Genomic DNA, 17,990 nt, shown 5'->3' with positions numbered 1-17,990 from the left:
AGGGGACTGTATTGACAATTCAGCTCTACAGTCGCTCTACAATGCACCCGTCTCCACACTGTAAAGCTACAGGAGAGACTGCAGTTGTAATTGAGTATGTTCCTACAGGGCCCTGCTCTGTTCATTCCTATGTTCGAGGAAGCTTGGAGTGTTTCTACTTAGCAAAGAGATTCCTCTAGTATTCTCCCAGCCAACCCTACACCCCGCACCACGCTCCTTCAGCCTCTCCTGACCTGTCATTCTGCCATATCCTTCCACCTCCAGCTTTCCCAAAGCAAGGTGTTAGGCAGTCTCAATCAGTCAAACAGAATTCTCAGTACTGGGGGGACATTCAGACCTTTTCATTCCTGCAGAGAATAGGTGAGAATGAAAGGATTTAACTCTCAGCATCAACAGCGTGAGGGTTGCTTCCATACAGGGCACTGCATTCCCAAAGCCGTATCTCCCTCTACTGGTGACTTCCTGTGCACTTACCACACACGGCAAGTCGGAAATGACTTTGGTGACTTGGCTTGAACAGGAAGCACATGGCAACAGAAGATAAGTTTAAAAGTCAAGCTATAATATTGGAAGTTTAAGTTTTACTTTAGATAGGAAGAGTTCTGTTTTCAGCCTGTTATTTTGGTCGAGGGGTGAGGGAAATGGAGAGCTGGAAGAAGGAAACAGAGCCAGGGATGTGCAAGTGGCCAGGGCACTGATGGGGGGTGCAAAGTTGCCTTCTTCTCATTTTTATTCTCCTTTACATGGTAGGTTTTTAATGTATCTTCAAACGGCAACAGCTTTCTCAGAGCAGGATGTAAAACGTGCCCAGCCTGAGCAGCTTCAGGACATCACTTCGAGGTTTTTCCTGCTTCATCATAGTATGAAGATCCCCCTCTTCTATTTCCCCATCTGCCCGCCAGAACTCATTCATGAGTGATTATCACATGTTCCAAACTTCACTAAGATTATGCATAGATGGCAGAAAACCACTTAGAGAAGCTTATGAGCTCCAATACTAGTGCCTGGGCTGGGAATTAACCACCTTAACATGAGATCAAGGCAGCAGGAGGTATAAGGAAACACTTAACCAAGACACAGGAACCTTCTCACTACAAAAGCCACCACGTGCCAGAACTATGGGGAAGTTCCCAGGTCGCAGGCACATGTTGGCTCATGGAGACCCAGCTCTCTGGCAGGGTTCATTGCGCTGTAAGCTAAAACTTGAACTCAAGCCTTCAGAGTTAACACAAAGCGAATCCATTGAAGCTTCTTAGCTTTTACCACTTCGTTCATAGTAATTCTTCTAAGGCTAAAGGAAAACACAATGTGGGGAAAACAAAATGAAGGGGGAAAAAAAAGAAGAGACTGATTGCATTTAAGAATTTAAATCATTTTATTGCTTTACCTGCCATTAGGACAATCTATAACAAAAGGAATATAATATAATATATTAGCACATACAGTAAATCAGACTTATATAGTCAGGTAACAATACAAAAATGGTCCTCTGGTTGACTATAGCTTTCTAGGGCAATAGACTTCATTAATTCGCTAAAGGTGGACTAGCAAAGAATTACTTCTAAAGCCCTGAATGTTAGCTAAGGCAAAACTATGCCAATTGTGGTTTCAAACATATTTCAATTGCACACAAAGGTAAAGCTATAACTGTGGTTAATATTTAACTCAGACTTAGCTGATTTATCTTAAAATCTTGTAGGTAAAACTACAAAAGGGAGTAACCAGCAAGCTAAAAAGATGCAGTAGTGAAACCTGGTTAGAAAGCCTTATATAAAAAAAATGTGCCTTTTGTTGTGGAGCTCTAACTGGTTTACATCGGTTTTGGTGCTTTCAAGTAACACAAAGAACATATTTGAACAAAAAACCTGGATAAAGTCAAAACTTAAGGAAAGTTTAACCAAAAACAAAAGAACCAAAAAGGTCGGTTTTGCTTATTCCTTAAGGGCTGTGGCTGAAATCCTCTGCTCAAGGTCTCCTAAAGAGAGAACTCAAATCACAAGTGTTTAAATCCCATTATTGGGATTTCAGGTTCAGAAACAGCCTGAAACCTTCTGTAAAGGCTTGATGCCCTCAGTATTGTTCTACATCAATTCCCAGACTCTTGATTATCTATATGCCTTGGAGAGTCTGGAATTGGAATCCATCCGACCTCAGAAAGGAACTCAAATGAGGGCTCCATCGTTAGAAGTAGTTGCACAACGAATGCAGAACCGCTTGCTGTCACTCCCAAATACAAACCTACACTACTTTATATAAATTACAGTTTAAAGGAAACCTTAAAAATTGCCTACCGTTATTGAACCGTGGAATTCCGTAAAAACTTTGGGGAAGTACTGGTGTGCACAGAGTAATGGAACACAAAGCTGGTAAATACTGAAATACATTTAAGACTCCGCAACATATTGAACTTGGAAAGAAAGAAAAGAGTGTGAAATATGCATCATGTTATATTCCGTCAGCAAGGAAAGAGAATGCACCTTCTGTGTTTAAACTAGATTTATCAGTAACCAGTTATACAGGATTCATTGACTGATTTAAAAACTTAATAACTGAGTGTTGCAGGAAAGGTAAAACGTTCACTTCTGCTTTATGTTCTCTACCGATAACAATGACATCTATCTAGACCACCAATCTCACCACCTGCAACTAGTGCTGGCCATAAAGACCCCACATTTCTTTTCCCTGGTAAGAAAGGGTTCACCTGAACTGATGATGTTCAGAAAAGTCAACTGAGGAATACACAAAGCAAGCAAAAGTCACCAGGGAAATAAAAACGTTTGCTTCCAATTCCTACAGCAACCTAAGTACTAGAACATTACTCACAGCTGGACAGCTGCACCATTCTTACACCAACCTATGTACTACAGAGCAAAGTCAGACGTTTAATGTCACATTTGGTTCTTGCCACTTTGAACAGGAAGAGTTGTAAATGGCTGAAGAAAGAAAATCAGTTGCGGCAAGTCAGCAAATGAAGAAACAACTGCAGCAGTTCACCAGAACTAGTAACCTTGGAAGCTTTGCTTTACACTTGACAGGAACATAACTAAGCAACCTCAACCCAGCAGACACAGGAACAATTATACTGTTAAATTCCAACTGTGGCTTTCTTAGCAGCTGATGCCTCACGACTGAACCCAGGATTACAGTACCCAGAGAGTTAAAAAAAGAAGAAACCCCCAAGAAGCTCAATTACAAGGGCAGTTCTCATTTGAAAACAAATACAGCAGATGATGAACACAGCCTTAAAATCTGTCCAACAGTTTGAGAAACTCCTTTAAAAGTACTTTTCACCCCCCTCTGCTGTCACCTCCTTACTCTATGGCAATGAGCACAGTGCCAGGAGGGCTCTCCCTCGCTGAAGCAAGGCTGCATTAGCCCGAGTTGGACACTGTTGCACAGAGAGAAGCCGTAAGAGCAAACCTCTTCATAAAACTTGTGTTCTATTCATTTAATGGGAGAGAGAGCACAGAACCAATATGCTCCAAATTAAAAATAGTGCCATGATAAGCATTTTTTTTTGTTGTTTTTCTCTTTTTTAAACAGACAGGAAGCTGCAAATGCCAGTGGCAATGTGGCTCTGCACAAGGGTAATAAAGCAGTCTGCATTCGTGAAGCATGTTTTGGGTAGGGAGGAAGGTTTCAGACAGACAGTGATACAAAACTGTTGTACTGCTGGATGTTGCGCTTGAGAATATCCGAGCAGGGCCCCAGGACACGCTCAAACCGGGGTCGATCGAGCTTTACACATTTCAAGAGGCCACGAGCAACCACGGTGGCAGCACGGGGACGGTTCATCAGCAGAGCTATTTCACCTACAGCAACAGGAGAGCATGAACAGAGTTAAAACCAAGGTGCCAAAGAGCCAAAGAAATTACCCTGTTGCGTTTGGAGCTGCTGCAGAATAACCTGTTACAAACTGTTACATTATACCCCAAAATCCTCCATGAGTACACACATCCAGTCCTTATCTGTGATCCAAAAACAAATTGATATGCACTAGACAAGTGATTAGTTCCATGTTCCATGGAAGTTTCATAAAAGTTCCAAGTTCCATAGAAGATTATCTCAAAGTCTTCACAATTGATTATAACAGAATCATAGCCTTTTTCTTTGCCAACATACATAAGCATTTTCAAGCCGAAGCAACTTACAGACCATGTTAACTTTTAGCTGAGTAAGAACACATTCAACAGAAGGAGAAAACCCCCTGATCTGCACTTGCAAGACTATATCCAGAGCACCACACAGTTTCAGGGTCCCCAGTACAAGGTGCTGCCAAAGCAGAGCAACTCCAGCAGTGCCACCCAGATGGTTGAGAACTGCAGGACAAAGAGATGCTGGAAGAGCTGTGTTAGTCTGGCCTGAAGAAAAGGCAGCTGAAGAGGGAATCTTATTGCTGTCTTGTAACGAGAGATTATAAAGACAAAACTAGACTGCCTTCTGCATAGTGAAAGGCAAAGAGAAAGCAACAAGTTGCAGAACAGGAAATTCTTGTCAGGCATAAAGAAAAACTGTTCACAACCAGGCTGGTAAAACAGTGAGAGGCTGTGGGATCTCCACCCCTGGAGACACAAGAGACTCAAGTGGGGACAGCCCTGAGCAGTGTGATGCAATTTCAAAGGAGGCCCCTTCTAAATGAAAGCACTCTAGAACAATCCCAGTTCTGTGATCCCCACACACACCTGAAAGCCAAGTGACTGACACTCACCTGACGTTGAGTGAAACCACAAGAGGCAGCCAAAACAGTAATTAAGCCAATCCATCCCATCGCTATCACGCACAGCCATCACCCACACAGCACAGGTAGAACAGTGACAGTTGTGTGAGTAACCATCATGGGCACTACGTAACTCACCAAAATAGTCTGAAGGTGCCAGTCTGCCCACTTCCACAAATTCCTCATTCTCTGACCGACGCTGTAGCACTGCAGCTGTGCCCTTCAATAAATCACAGCAATTAAACAACTGCAATTCCCAGCAACACTTAAAAAAACACTGAATTCCACATGGAATCAGCTGCTTTGCAGAAATAACTGTTAGCATGGCTCAGCCTAGGAACCACGTCACAGTCCTTGCCCAATTTACCAGACTGCTCTTTAAGAACAGCTGGTCCTCCCTCCTCTTGAAGCATAAATGTCTTGGGTAGTTACATATCCATAGCACTGACTTCTTCCTGGTTTTCCTCATGACAGCAAGAATATTACAGTCTGACAGGCAAAAACCCACCACAGCAAAACAGACAGAAGATAGCACTAGCAAGACATTACTAGCTATCTAGAACAGGTCTCTACTCTTCTGTAAAAGATACACTGATTTCAGCCAGAAACTTGTTTTTTCCTACAAACATTATTTGTAAAAATAGCAAAATTAAATATATGCTTCTGCATGTCCAGCAAGATTATATTCCTTTAGGAATTCTCTAAAAGTGCATTCTTCTATTCCATATTTTCCTCCAAGTGTCTATTTAGGGGCAGAATAAGCCATGTTAAGAATAAAAAAAGTAAAGTTTGAGCTTTTAATTGGAGCTCACTTACCTCCAGGATAATGAAGAACTCATCTCCCGGCTCTCCCTGCACCACAATCTTTTGCCCATCTTCAAACTGTACTGGCTCCAGTGCATCAGCTACAGTGAGACGCTCCCACTTGTCCAGAGATTCTATAGAGTTAATAGGTCATTAACAGAACAAAACACAAGCACGCTTTTTGCTCTCTCTTTACACAGAGGTCAACTGATTTCTGGCTACATCTGTGTATCAGACAAAGACCTGAACTGAGTTGATTTGGAATGATGCAGAAAAGCAGTACACGGCTTGCAGTCAGTCTTAATGGATGACTGCAATAGCCCGTCATCATAACGATGCTGGGTAACAGCTTTATTGCAATGTGGCAATTTATTCCACTCCAGAACAAAAATCTGGTCACTTACCCAATATAGATACTTTACTAAGGAATTCCTCATACATCTTTCTCTTTCTCAAAGTGCTTCCCTAAAAGAAAAACAAAACCCAGTTTTCTTTCTACTTCACATTTTACATGAGGCTTCAAACAAATCTCAAGACAAACTCAGCAGACACACCACATCCTGTCTCAGACCCCAAACCCACAAGATTGTGTTTTAATTATTTCAGAGCTGAGCAACCTTCATAAAGTACTTAGCATTTATTGCAGCCTTAATGTTCGTTTCTGAAATACATTCTAACCAGAACTCACAATACCTGCTTTAGTTGCAACTGCTGTTCACACACACTACTTACACATAGCAAGCTAAGAATAGAGCAGAATCAAAACATCTGGCAAGTTAACCAGTAGGTATTACATTTTTAGTCCAGTTTAATGCTGTATTGGTTTTGTTTGTTCACTAATGCAAGGCTCCCCCATGCCTGACAAAATGTATGCTGAGTGATTTGCTTTACGATTACAAAAGAGATAGCAGGACTTTGAATAACTAACTCCAGCAAAGGACATGCACAGGTAGAAAGTCAGAAATGACCAGTATAAGTTGAGTGAACAGTAAAACCAGAAGCATAATTCCAGGTTATACACACAGCTACTTGAGTCAATGGCATAAGCCACACATCAGCTAGAGGAATACTTGCCATCAGAATCCTTCTGTAGCTATCTCTGTCAATGCCCCACAACTTCACATTTGTCTTTGCTTTGACAGTTGCAGCTCGGGGAGTTCCATATATAAGGGCCAGTTCTCCAAAGCTTCCACCCTCACCAACACTGGTTGCCCACTCGCTGTTCACATAAACCTGAAAGGCAGAGCACAGCGGTAAGCCAAGACCCACAGTGTGCTGTGAGCTGGTCAGACAACACAAAGCTCCTGCTGCCCTATACGCCCTTTACAGCAAAGGAAATTCTCAGGTCTGTGCAGTCAGAGTTCACCATTTCAGAGCTTCATCAACTCTTCACAGTCAACCCCAGTCCCAGCCACAATTTCTACTTCCTTGACAAACGGACTCTCTCATTTATCACGTGCACTGAGACCCTTTGATAGGAAATAAAATCTGAACAAAGTCTCTGTCAGAGAAAGCCATGGACTAGTTTGACTGAAAAATCAAAAGCCTGGTCATTCTTAAAGCCTGTCCCACACCTCAACTGGACTCCACCCTGCACTTGTAAAGCATTAGTATTGCGCTGATGCCCAAAGTGTTCATTTTGAAACTCAGCACAACTCACAGTCTGTGCAGCCAGACTGAGACACCAAGGAGCGAAGAGGATCCAAAGCAAAATATGCTTCTACAATAAGAAATTATGATGAGAAAACCTGCTAAAGGAAGGGGCTGTACAAATATCAGCCTATTCTGCTAGGAAGGAACGTATCGTTAATAAGCTACCAAAAACGCTTACATCCATTTCTCCTTGATCAACAACGTAGAAGTTATCACCTTCATCACCTACAGAAAAAGAAATTGAATACACATTAAAATAAGTTAAGTTAAGCAAACATACACATTCCACAGAGCTGGCGTCTCTGTCTACTTCGATGCTTAGAATCTAATAAGGTTGACAGAGACGAATCTTTGCACAGTGTGCAGGGGGAAAATTCATTGTGCTGATCTTGCACTCTGCTCAGTCCTGTGAGAGGACATCTACTGGTATGTGGGAAATCAGCAGCATTGCCAGGATCACTGGAAAGGTGGACCAGATCCATAAACTGACATAAGGTGTGCTACAGAGCCATCAAAGGACAATCTTTCCAATAGATAACGTACGCAATGAAACCACACCTTCCTGCAATTGCTCCACTCCTCACTGCAGTACGAGCTGTACTTCAGGTAACAGAACAAAGGGTCACTGCAGCCAGACAATGGCTTTATTTTCAAAGCAAACCCTAAAACTAATAAGAGCATTAGGCCAGAGCCCACTCACCACCTCCAACACACTCATCAGTGCAAACACTGTCACTTGCCTTGCTGTATGACAGTCTCTCCTGCAATGTAGGTGACGGGGAACATGGCATCAAAGATGTCACTGAAGAGAAGGAGACCAAAATTAGACAAACTCCTGGACAGCTGCCATGCACACATTCATCCATCTGCACCTCCAACCCACCACTACTCCTCCTATAACCCCTGCATGGTTACACGGACTGTTGTAAAGAGGCCGTGCAGCTCTGTACATTATGACACTTTAGGACTACAAAGATCTTTTCCTACCTTCTCTCATTATCATCAAGATGGGCAAACAGCACATTCTTCTCAATAGCTTTTGCCAAAGCAGCCATAGTCTTATAATCTTTTGGAATAACCTAGGACAGAATCAGAAAATTAACAGATTAATTTCTCCAACAACAATTTCTGCATTCCCCAGGGTAAATGAACTATTTAAGTTGCTACGAAACACTGGCTGTTTCTTTCAAGCACTACAGACCTAAACCCAAACACGGTCAATGCTTATAGCCACTTTGGGCAGGAGGTAAATAAAATCTTGTATGATTTTATGCACCTGTAAAAGCATCACCCCTTGTTTGTAAGTTTTTCTGCAAGAGCACAAGTTATCTGTTCAACTTGTTTTCCTATGAATAGCAGCATGTCTGCTCTGCCATTAGGCTCAATGTAATGTTGTTGCAGCAGTGGAATAACAGGAAGCACTTTGTTTTTATATATAATATACAAATATATGGACATCTAAATATATGTAACTTCAAAGGGAACAGGTCTGAGTTACGCATAAATGGTTTACTTGCATGGCAGTTTATTCTAACCTCCAATTAAACAGCTAGACACATGTCTGCTTTTTACAGTTACCATAAGATTTAACAGGCTGCAATTTAATCCACTGGGTAGATGGTGGTCTTTGATAAACTATTGGACTGTAGATGCTATTATTGGCAGTGTTTAAAAGTCAGAGCACCTTTCTAACATAAGATGCGGCATCCTCTTCTGTATAGACTTCTGCACTGATGGCCCCACGCCGCCTTCGACCCTTAACCACAGGGTTCATAGGAGGAGGAGGGGAGATTTCATCCTCCCGTGAGTCTGAGCGAGAACCAGACTTCTGTTGATTCAACAACTGCTTTGTTTCCTCCTAAACAGGAAGGAAGACATGTTTGTGTCACATCATCCAGTACAGAAAAAGGTCATTATATATCACATTCCAAGTTAGCCTGCCAATGCAAGGGAGCTTCCTGCGTACTGTTAGTCCCACATTAAGGAAACAGGAGACTACAGTAACCAAGATCAAAGGCCTTTCAGAACAGATGGTAGATATGCCTTTCATTCATAACATTCATATCACAATGGTATTTACTTTAATAAGTCACATGAATAGTTTAATAAATTAAGAAGTATAAATAAGTTGATTCTACTTTCCACTGGTGTATTCAGCTGGCAATGAAGACATTCTGCAAATGCTAGAGAGCTTTTCCCACTGTAAACCTATCAGCTCCCCCTCAGCTGCGAGGTGTTGAGCCTTGTTTGATGGGAAAGACAGAAGAGGAATTCCTCAGAAACCCATGTTACATGAGAAGCTTTTGAAACAAGGTCAAGTCATGGACCAACTGGATACTCAATAACCAACAGTTATTTCGGGAGGAAGAAATATGAACACTGCTTACAGAAGAGCTGGAGGAAGGATGCTGGAGGCATCTTTCCATAAACCCCAGATTTGCCAGCTTTGCACATTTCCTTATTTCCCTCAGTTACCTGTAGTGCTGTGTTGTAGTGATACTGTACAAGACTAGTGTACTTACAGTAAAATGAAGTCTAACTAGACACACAGACATCTGATTCTGTGTACCAGAAGATTCACTTTAATCAACTACAATCAGATTAAAAACAACATAAAAGCCAACCTTGGAGCCAGAGCATTTGCATCACAGCAGCTCAAATGACTTTCCCAGCATTAAGGAAACAGGATTTTTGGGCCATGCCTTAAAAGAACAAGGAGTCATCTGTTCTCTGGGAGCTCTATGGAAAGCTGGGCTTGTCCCAGTGTCCTTGATGAAGCTGTCCCTGCCACATTGCTGCCTGGCTGCCACGCTCCACCCCGGAGGTGCACAGAGGCTATGTATAACAACAGTGCTTTGAGGAAAGGGACATCAGATAACCATTACAGTGAGTGTACATTTTACACCTCTCAGATAGCCAAAGAGCAAGCACTGATCCATCGAGTTACATTTCACTTCCTGCTTTTGGCCCATTGAGAAAACAGTGCTACATTTCAAAACGATGGGAGCAAAACGTATTTAAAACTTTGTGTCTTCCTCCTGGTTTTAAAGAAGCAAGTCTGAGATGAAGTTAGAAACATCTGGAGCAGTCCTAAGTGTTCAGTTTAAACTGCCTCTACAAAGTGGGCAACGCCACCAACCACAGAAACACACTGTTCATCCACATAGAGATACTTAACCCATTAAAAAAACCTTGACACTTTAAAGAAGCGAACACCAGCTGCTGTATTCTTTCCAGTATCACATAAAATGTAAAGTATTGAGATCCTGCGGCTTTCAGAGATAGCAGCACTTCAGCAGCACTTAGCAAGGAGCTATGTATCAAAAGAGTTCAACAAGAGACTCATCAGGTAACAGCCCACTCAAAGAACCTGCACTAACAGAAAGAACCCAACTGGTAACTTCTGCCTGAGCTGAGATTTAACATTACTATATTAAATAGAAGCATGCAATGGATAGAGAAACCAGTTACAGATGGGTAAGATAATGTATTATCTTAAAATACACCAGCTATTCTAAGTAGACTACGTACACACTCATTGAGAGGAAGATCATCCCTAATGAGACAAATCTCCCTATATTCACATTGCACGTTGCAAGGCAATACTATGGCATGGAGTAAATGACATACTGAAGTCTCATTGTTTTCATAGCAGTGGCTTTTAATGTATTTATCTTTTTAAAATAAACCTTTATGATTTATGATACTAAACCACCACCAGATCAGAGAAAAATAGCACTAAGAGCTGAAGAAAGAGCAGCAGTTGTTATTCTCAGTCACCCTCAAATTTAGCCAGAGGTTGTAAGTGAGAAAATGTATTTGTTCTGGTTTAGAAGTGAAAAAGCTGTGTCTAAATTAACCACAACATGGACAAAGACATTCATTTTGCTCTGCGCTGATCAGTATAACCATGACCAGGATGTTAAAAACATTTAGTACTAAAGTTAGCCTTTTTATTACACCCAAGTCTTGATCCTGGTCTTTCAGCTGATGAAGCAGTTCAAAGTTTTCAGTGTCAGTGACCACTAACTGTAAATCCTATTCTTCCTGACAAGTAAGAAACAACTATTAAGTCAATTTCAATTATTACAAGTAAGGGATATTCAAGTGTTGAGACTTCCCACACTCACATTTCAGTCCATCAGCTACTGAAGACCTTCCCAATTCCAGAATGATGTTTTACACTGTATGCTCTGGCACCCCCTGACTGTCATCACACCAGAAATTGTCTCTGTTTCTTCTGAGTAATAAGAATTTAATCTTTATCAGCTCCCCCCCGTATCTTAAAAACCCCAACACTCAGAAACTAAAAAGCAAGGTTAAAAGCTCTGCCATAATTCACATTGCACAGCGCATCCTTCCTGACTCCCATGTTTGGTAAATGAAATGCTGAAGAAAATAGGGAAACACTCAGCTATGTATCTGTGGAGACAAAGTGGGTAGTGGGGAGCAGGTACAGTGCCTAGATGACAGTCACACTTCATCATTCCAGCTTTCTATAAAGCCTAATATGCACCTAACTGCATTGCACACAATATTTCAAACACACACTCCAGCGGACAGCCATGTCCAATATCCAAGATTCTTCTGGCAAGCTCTAATAATGATCTCTACATTAAATTGCCATAGCTCAAGCTACATTACACAGCCAAGCACAGCACTGGATGGCTATTAGCTTTTAGTATGCACTGGTGCTGCACAGCAAAAAGAGCAGAAGCCTTGGTCCATCACAAGCAGACGAAATAAAAGCATTAATATAACCAATGTGCAGTAATTAGATTCATGCAGCAGCTTTCATAACTCAGCAGAAGACATCTGAATTCCTGCAGCAGCTACAATGGGCTCAGAGACAGTTCATTTCCATGTTTCTGAACACGAATTCAAAAGCGTGTTTAAACGTCTTCAACATATTTTAGTAACATGACAGTGAATCAGCTCTGTGTGTGTGCGCTGTGGAAGAGATGACTTGTCAGGATAACTAGAGAGAAAATAGCAACCTTGCCTCAGTTTCCTTCCAAATTCAACCTTAAATACCGTATCTCAACCTCAACTTCTATCCAAACAGATTTAGAAAGCAGATTGAAAAGTTGCTCTGCTTTATTACAGATGCAGCAGACATTACTTCAGGAAGGTGAAGCAGAATCTGTTTCAATCATTTTTGCTCTTCCAGAGCTAAGCTCTGGGTTAGAGCTGGTTAATAACAGCACTTCACATTTATGCTTTCCAGACACAGATGTCAGGAGTTTGCTAATGTAGCACAGGATGTCCACTGTTCCGGTACTTGATAGCTACTGAGGTGCTGTGCTACCTGGTTAAACCAAGACCAAGGCAAGAAAGATGCTGTGGTTTCACTTGTAGCTGTCGCTGCACCAGTGGGCACACATAACCCATGCCAACAACAACTCAGAATAAAAGACCCTGACCAAAACCATAAGAGGAATTCAAAGTGAAACACATTATCTAACCAGTTTTATTTTCAGCTTCCCTGTGGGCTGCCCGAGTACAGGCACAGCCTATCTGCACCAGAATAAAACCATCAAGAGTTATTCAACTCCAGAATACATGTGATTTAAGCTCAGAGCTAAACTTGCCCTGCTAAAAACAAATTTAGTTTCCCCTAATTAATTATTATTATCATTAATAATCCTGCACGTTGACCATAAGCCCACTAGAAAAAAGCATCCAAATACTCCCATTTTATATCCCAAGGTATGGACTGGTTTACAGTTTATTCCAAGTCCAGTACACTTCGTGAAGTTTTGTATGTCAACACCTGTGGTGATGTTTTAAAGCAACTAATCTATCAGAAACTCAGAACCCAAGGTAGGGAAGGAGGCATGGTAACAGGCAGGGACAGTGGAGTCTTAAGACCCTGATCACTGCCTAGTTTGCTGCTGGTTTCTCTCTGAAACTACACAGAAAATGAGTCAGACATATTACAGAGCTGTTGTTCACTTAATAAAGAAAATGTTCCTCAGATACATCGTAAGCTATATGTTAATTTGCACCATTTGGTCCTTTTCTAGTATCTACCTTGAACATTTCCATTAAAAGGCAATTTCCATTGTACATATTTATACTCGCTAGTGTCTATTTCTTTCTTCTTTACATCAGCAATTAGAAACTAGCTAGAATTAAAAAAAGGGTAAGATATAAGTACTGAAAGCAGCACCTGCAAATGACTGCTGTACTGAATAGAGCTGTCATACCTCACATTGGCCTTTCAATCCTCCCATTTTCAGAGCAGCTTCTTTTCCTGTCTGCTTAGGTATCAATATGTAACATGAACAGTTCAAAAGAATGTGAAATCAGAGATTCACACACAAGCACCAGGATGAGAAAATGCTCTCCATTCCCAGCATCGCAGGATGCTTCCAACGACAAGAAAAACACCAAGGAGACCTTGAGGACAAACGCAAGAGGGACAACAAAGCTTAACGCCAACACCGAACTCCCAAGAGAATCTCTCCTGGAGATTTGGAATGCAAACACTCCTGTTTGCCTTCAGCTTGGGCTGGGTATTGACCTGCTATTCTGTGCTTACCTGAATTACTGTAAACCATTGTCTCAATATAAGAAATCAAATGCCTATCACAAGTGTCTAATCAAGGTCAAACACCACAGCTGTCATCTAACTACAGCCACGATCATGTATGCTACCTATTAGCTTCTGCAATTAAGCATTAGACTGGGATTACATCTGCATCCAAGCTGGGTAAGTCTCTTTGTCAGCTTATGCTTTGTTATGACAGAAGTGCTTTTACACTGTGATCAGCTGGCATAAACTGGAAAATAGGATTTGTCTTCCAAAAGCATCAGTCCTTATTTCAAACAGCTGATACGAACACTGGTCAAATCTGAAGCTCAGCCTCTATATCCCAGAGATGATGTAAAATTAGGTTGTTCCCCTCTCCTTCCCCACCTCGCTCTGTATTTTTACCTTCTCCAATCGTTCAAAGTATTCCCTGAGGAATCCCATGGGTCTTTCAGGTCTCACTGTGCATAACTGTACAATGCAATCCTTCAGCAGCTGCTGGATGTTGTGTTTTTGGACATAAAGTTCACATTCCCGAAGACTACGCTCCTCCTCACTACTGCTGCTAGAAGCTGCCATGGCTGGAGAGAAGAGAAAGAGAAGGTTAAATAAGTAGAGGAAATAAAGATGCTGCCGCCCAATACAGTCAGGCACATCATGCTGCATTATCTTACTGACATCACACCATAAAACTACCTTTATCTGCAAGAATAGCAACTAAGCTAAACCATGGAAGTAAAAGCCATGAACTTATTTAGTACCTGGAAAGGGATAAAAAATCTGGATGCTCCCCAGCCACAGGCACTTGAAGGAAAAGAATCTGATTGAGCTGGAAAAGCTTCTATAACTTGAGCCCTGTGAATGCTCAAAATCAGGGAAGCTTTCACCTGAACTTTCTGCTATTAAACCCAGTATTCCGTAGGGTTGGAGGCTCGCTTCACACTGCTGTATGGTCTGTACGGGGTCATAGGGATGACGGCCAAGAGAGAGGTGGGTGGGAGCTGGGAATCTGAGAGGCCAGTATGAGAAGTATTAGGAAGTGGTTGAAGCCAAATGCCAAGGCAGAGTCCACTAATGGAAGTTATGGAATTAGGAGACCTAAAAAGTACTCTCCAGTTCAAACTGGTTCATACTTCGTAAGTATCTCCACAGATACACTGCAATCCCAAAACTATTTCTCTAACTGCAAATAATTAAGTGCACATCTTTAAACACATCTGTTATGGTGCCAGGGTTCTTAAGCAGGATTTTCCTCCCTCTTTCAGGTTTGTATTGGGTTTGCATGGCAAAGGTTTGGTAGCCGGGGGGCCTCAGGGGTGGCTTCTGGGGGGGGCTACTAGAAGCTTACACTATGTCCAGTGAAGCCAACACCAGCCAGCTCGAAGATGGACCTGCTGATGGCCAAGGTCGAGCCCATCAGTGACAGCAGTAGGACCTCTGGGATAATGTATTTAAGGGAGAAAAAAACTGGGCAAGAGCAACTGCAGACAGAGAGAGGAGTGAGAATACTTGAGAGGGAAGGAACAGCTCTGCAGCCCTCAAGGTTGGTGAAGGAGGAATGAAGAAGTGCTCCAGGCACCGGAACAGAGATTCCCCTGCAGCCCATGGTAACACAGGCTACGCCATGGACCACGGAGGCCCATAGTGGAGCAGATATCCACCTGCAGCCCATGAAGGACCCCATGATGGAACAGGCGGGTGCCTGAAGGAGGTTGTGACCATATGGGAAGCCCATGCTGGAGCAGGCCCCTGGCAGGACCTGTGGCTCCGTGGAGCCCACAGTGGAGCAGGTTTGCTGCAGGACTTGTGATCCCACAGGGGAGCCACAGTGGACCTTCTGTTCCTGAAGAGACAGGGGCCCACTCTGGAGCACCCCATGAAGAACTGCAGCGCATGGAAGGATTCATGGTGGACTTATGCTGGACTCGTGCATGGAGGAGTGTGTCTCGTGGGAGGGACCCCATGCCGGAGCAGTGGAAGAGTGTGAGGAGTCATCCCAGGAGGAGGAGACAATGTGTGTTACTGACCATAACCCCATTCGCCACACTGCTGGGGGGAATGAGGCAGAGAATTCAGGAGTGAAGCTAAACCTGGAAGAAGGAAGGGGTGAGGGGAAGGTGTTTCTAACATTTGGATTTATTTCTCACTATGCTGGTCTGATTTGATTGGTAATAATTAAAGTCACGTCTGTTTTGGCACTGACAGCAATCGGTGAGTGATATCTCTCGGTCCTTATCTCAACCCATGAGCCTTTTGATGTATTTTCTCTCCCCTGTCCAGTTGAGGAGGGGAGTGACTGAGCGGCTTTGGTGGCATCCAGCCAGGGTCAACCCACCACAAGGGTACAGAACCATTTTAAAACACATTTTTACACACACACACACACATATATAAATAGACATTTAATATCACTTTTTGCATAAAGCAGCTAACAGTGAGACAGCTAAGGAAATAGGAAAGGATTCCTCAGGGCATTTTTAATGAAATATAAAGCAAGTTACCTGGTACAGGGACAGTGGAAACAGCTTATGAATCTGCAGTGAGTTATGTTGATCCCAGGAACAGCTTTTGAAAGGGGAAACATGGATTCAGTCAAACTAATTTTGAGCAATGGTAAGTCACTGAAGAGCCAAGCGGTGCACTTATATTATGGGGTTTATCCTACTGAGGCAGCAGATTGAGAAACAGCAGCCACACGGGCAATATAACACCATTCCCTTTGAATTACGCTACTGGAGACTGCAGGAGGACTGGAGTTAATATGAAACACTTCAAACAGGTCTCATTCTTGTCACAGTTAATCCCTGCATAAGCACGCCCAGGCAGACGTGTTATGGGTTGTATAAACACCAAGGAGGGACTTCACGTGGGCTGAAAAAGCTCCTTAACGTGCTCCAGTTCCTTCCTTTTTGTTTTGACAGCTCGCACAGTGAAGGTCACTCCTAATTAACAGCCCCAGAGGAACTCCGTGGCTCCGTGACAGCTTACAAATGACAACCTATGGAGGAAGCATTGCTGATGGACAGCGCTGCTCATGGGAACAGCACGGCTGGTGCAGAAAATCATACAATCATGGAATGGTTTGGGCTGGAAAGGATGCTTAAGATCATCCAGCCCCAACCCCTGCCACGGGCAGGGACACCTTCCACTGGAGCAGCTTGCTCCAAGCCCCTGTGTCCAACCTGGCCTTGAGCACTGCCGGGGATGGGGCATCCCGAATATCAACGGGAATTAACCGAAACGGAACACACTAATGGAATAACGAGGGCTGCAGCATTTCCACGCGTTATAAACGCGAAGCCTTCCAGCTCCCTTAACCCACGGCGGCACCCGGCCGTGCCGCGAACCGCCCGGGGCTGCCCCACCAAGCCCTGCCCGCCCCTCACCGCACCGGCTCCCGGCAGCACCGGGCTGTACATACCGGGGGCGCGCACACACACACACACACACAGAGACACACACACACATTACACACATTACACACATACACACACATACATACATATACACACACACAGACACACACATATACACACATATACACACACACACACATTACACACATACACACACATACATACATATACACACACACACACAGACACACACACATACACACACACACACACATTACACACACACACACACACATTACACACACACACACACATTACACACACACACATTACACACATACACACACATACACACACATACACACATTACACACACACACAGACACACACAGACACACACACACACACACACACACACACACACACACATTACACACACACACACACACACACACACACACACACACACACCCAGCCCCTCACCGCACCGGCCACTGCCGCGGCGCCCGAACGCCTCCGAGCGCAGCGCCGGGGGCGCGGCCCGCCATAACCCGCGGGGTCCCCCCCCCTCCCCGGCCTGAACCACGGCGCCTGCGCCCAGGGGAAGGGGCGCTGCCCGCCGCGGCAGGCCCGGGAGCCGCCGGCTCCGGCCCGGGCACCGGCCGCACCCCCCGCCCCCGAGGCCGCAGCCCGCCCGCCCCGCGCCCTCCCACCGCCGCCCCGTCCCGGTGCGGCCCCCCCGGGCCGGGCCCCGCCGCTCACCTGCCGCGGGCGCCTCCGCCGGGCCCTCAGCGCCCCCCGCCCGTCCCGGCCCGCCGCGGCCTCAGCGACGGCTCCCACCGGAAACCGACCGGCGCGGCCAATCACCGCCCGCCCTGACGTCAATGCGCCTCGCTCTCACCCAGACCCGTCGCCGTGGCAACCT

At 44.0% G+C, this 17,990-nt stretch overlaps 1 protein-coding gene across 2 annotated transcripts; it reads right to left on the bottom strand.

Moving 5' to 3' along the window:
• Window positions 1–1,356: 1,356 nt before the first annotated feature.
• On the bottom strand, window positions 1,357–17,936 carry PRKAR1A (protein kinase cAMP-dependent type I regulatory subunit alpha). 2 transcript variants are annotated; one of them, XM_065693254.1, is made up of 12 exons: window positions 17,828–17,936; window positions 16,211–16,274; window positions 14,115–14,290; window positions 8,859–9,032; window positions 8,162–8,253; window positions 7,915–7,976; window positions 7,353–7,399; window positions 6,596–6,754; window positions 5,926–5,986; window positions 5,534–5,655; window positions 4,856–4,937; window positions 1,357–3,812 (listed from the first exon to the last, which is right to left on the bottom strand). In XM_065693254.1, exons 3-12 carry the CDS (start codon window positions 14,286–14,288, stop codon window positions 3,640–3,642), a joined length of 1,146 nt encoding a protein of 381 aa, XP_065549326.1. In that variant the 5' UTR covers window positions 14,289–14,290; window positions 16,211–16,274; window positions 17,828–17,936; the 3' UTR covers window positions 1,357–3,639. The 2 variants fall into 2 exon arrangements, with proteins under 2 accessions (XP_065549326.1, XP_065549327.1); XM_065693255.1 differs by lacking the exon at window positions 16,211–16,274 and having other exon boundaries at window positions 17,828–17,935.
• Window positions 17,937–17,990: the final 54 nt, after the last annotated feature.

The sequence above is a fragment of the Lathamus discolor genome, chromosome 13 (genome assembly GCF_037157495.1).
Source record: "Lathamus discolor isolate bLatDis1 chromosome 13, bLatDis1.hap1, whole genome shotgun sequence".
NCBI classification, from domain to species: Eukaryota; Metazoa; Chordata; class Aves; order Psittaciformes; family Psittacidae; genus Lathamus; species Lathamus discolor.
The sequence above is the reverse complement of the archived record's forward strand: the minus strand, read 5'-3'. Positions and strand labels throughout refer to the sequence as shown.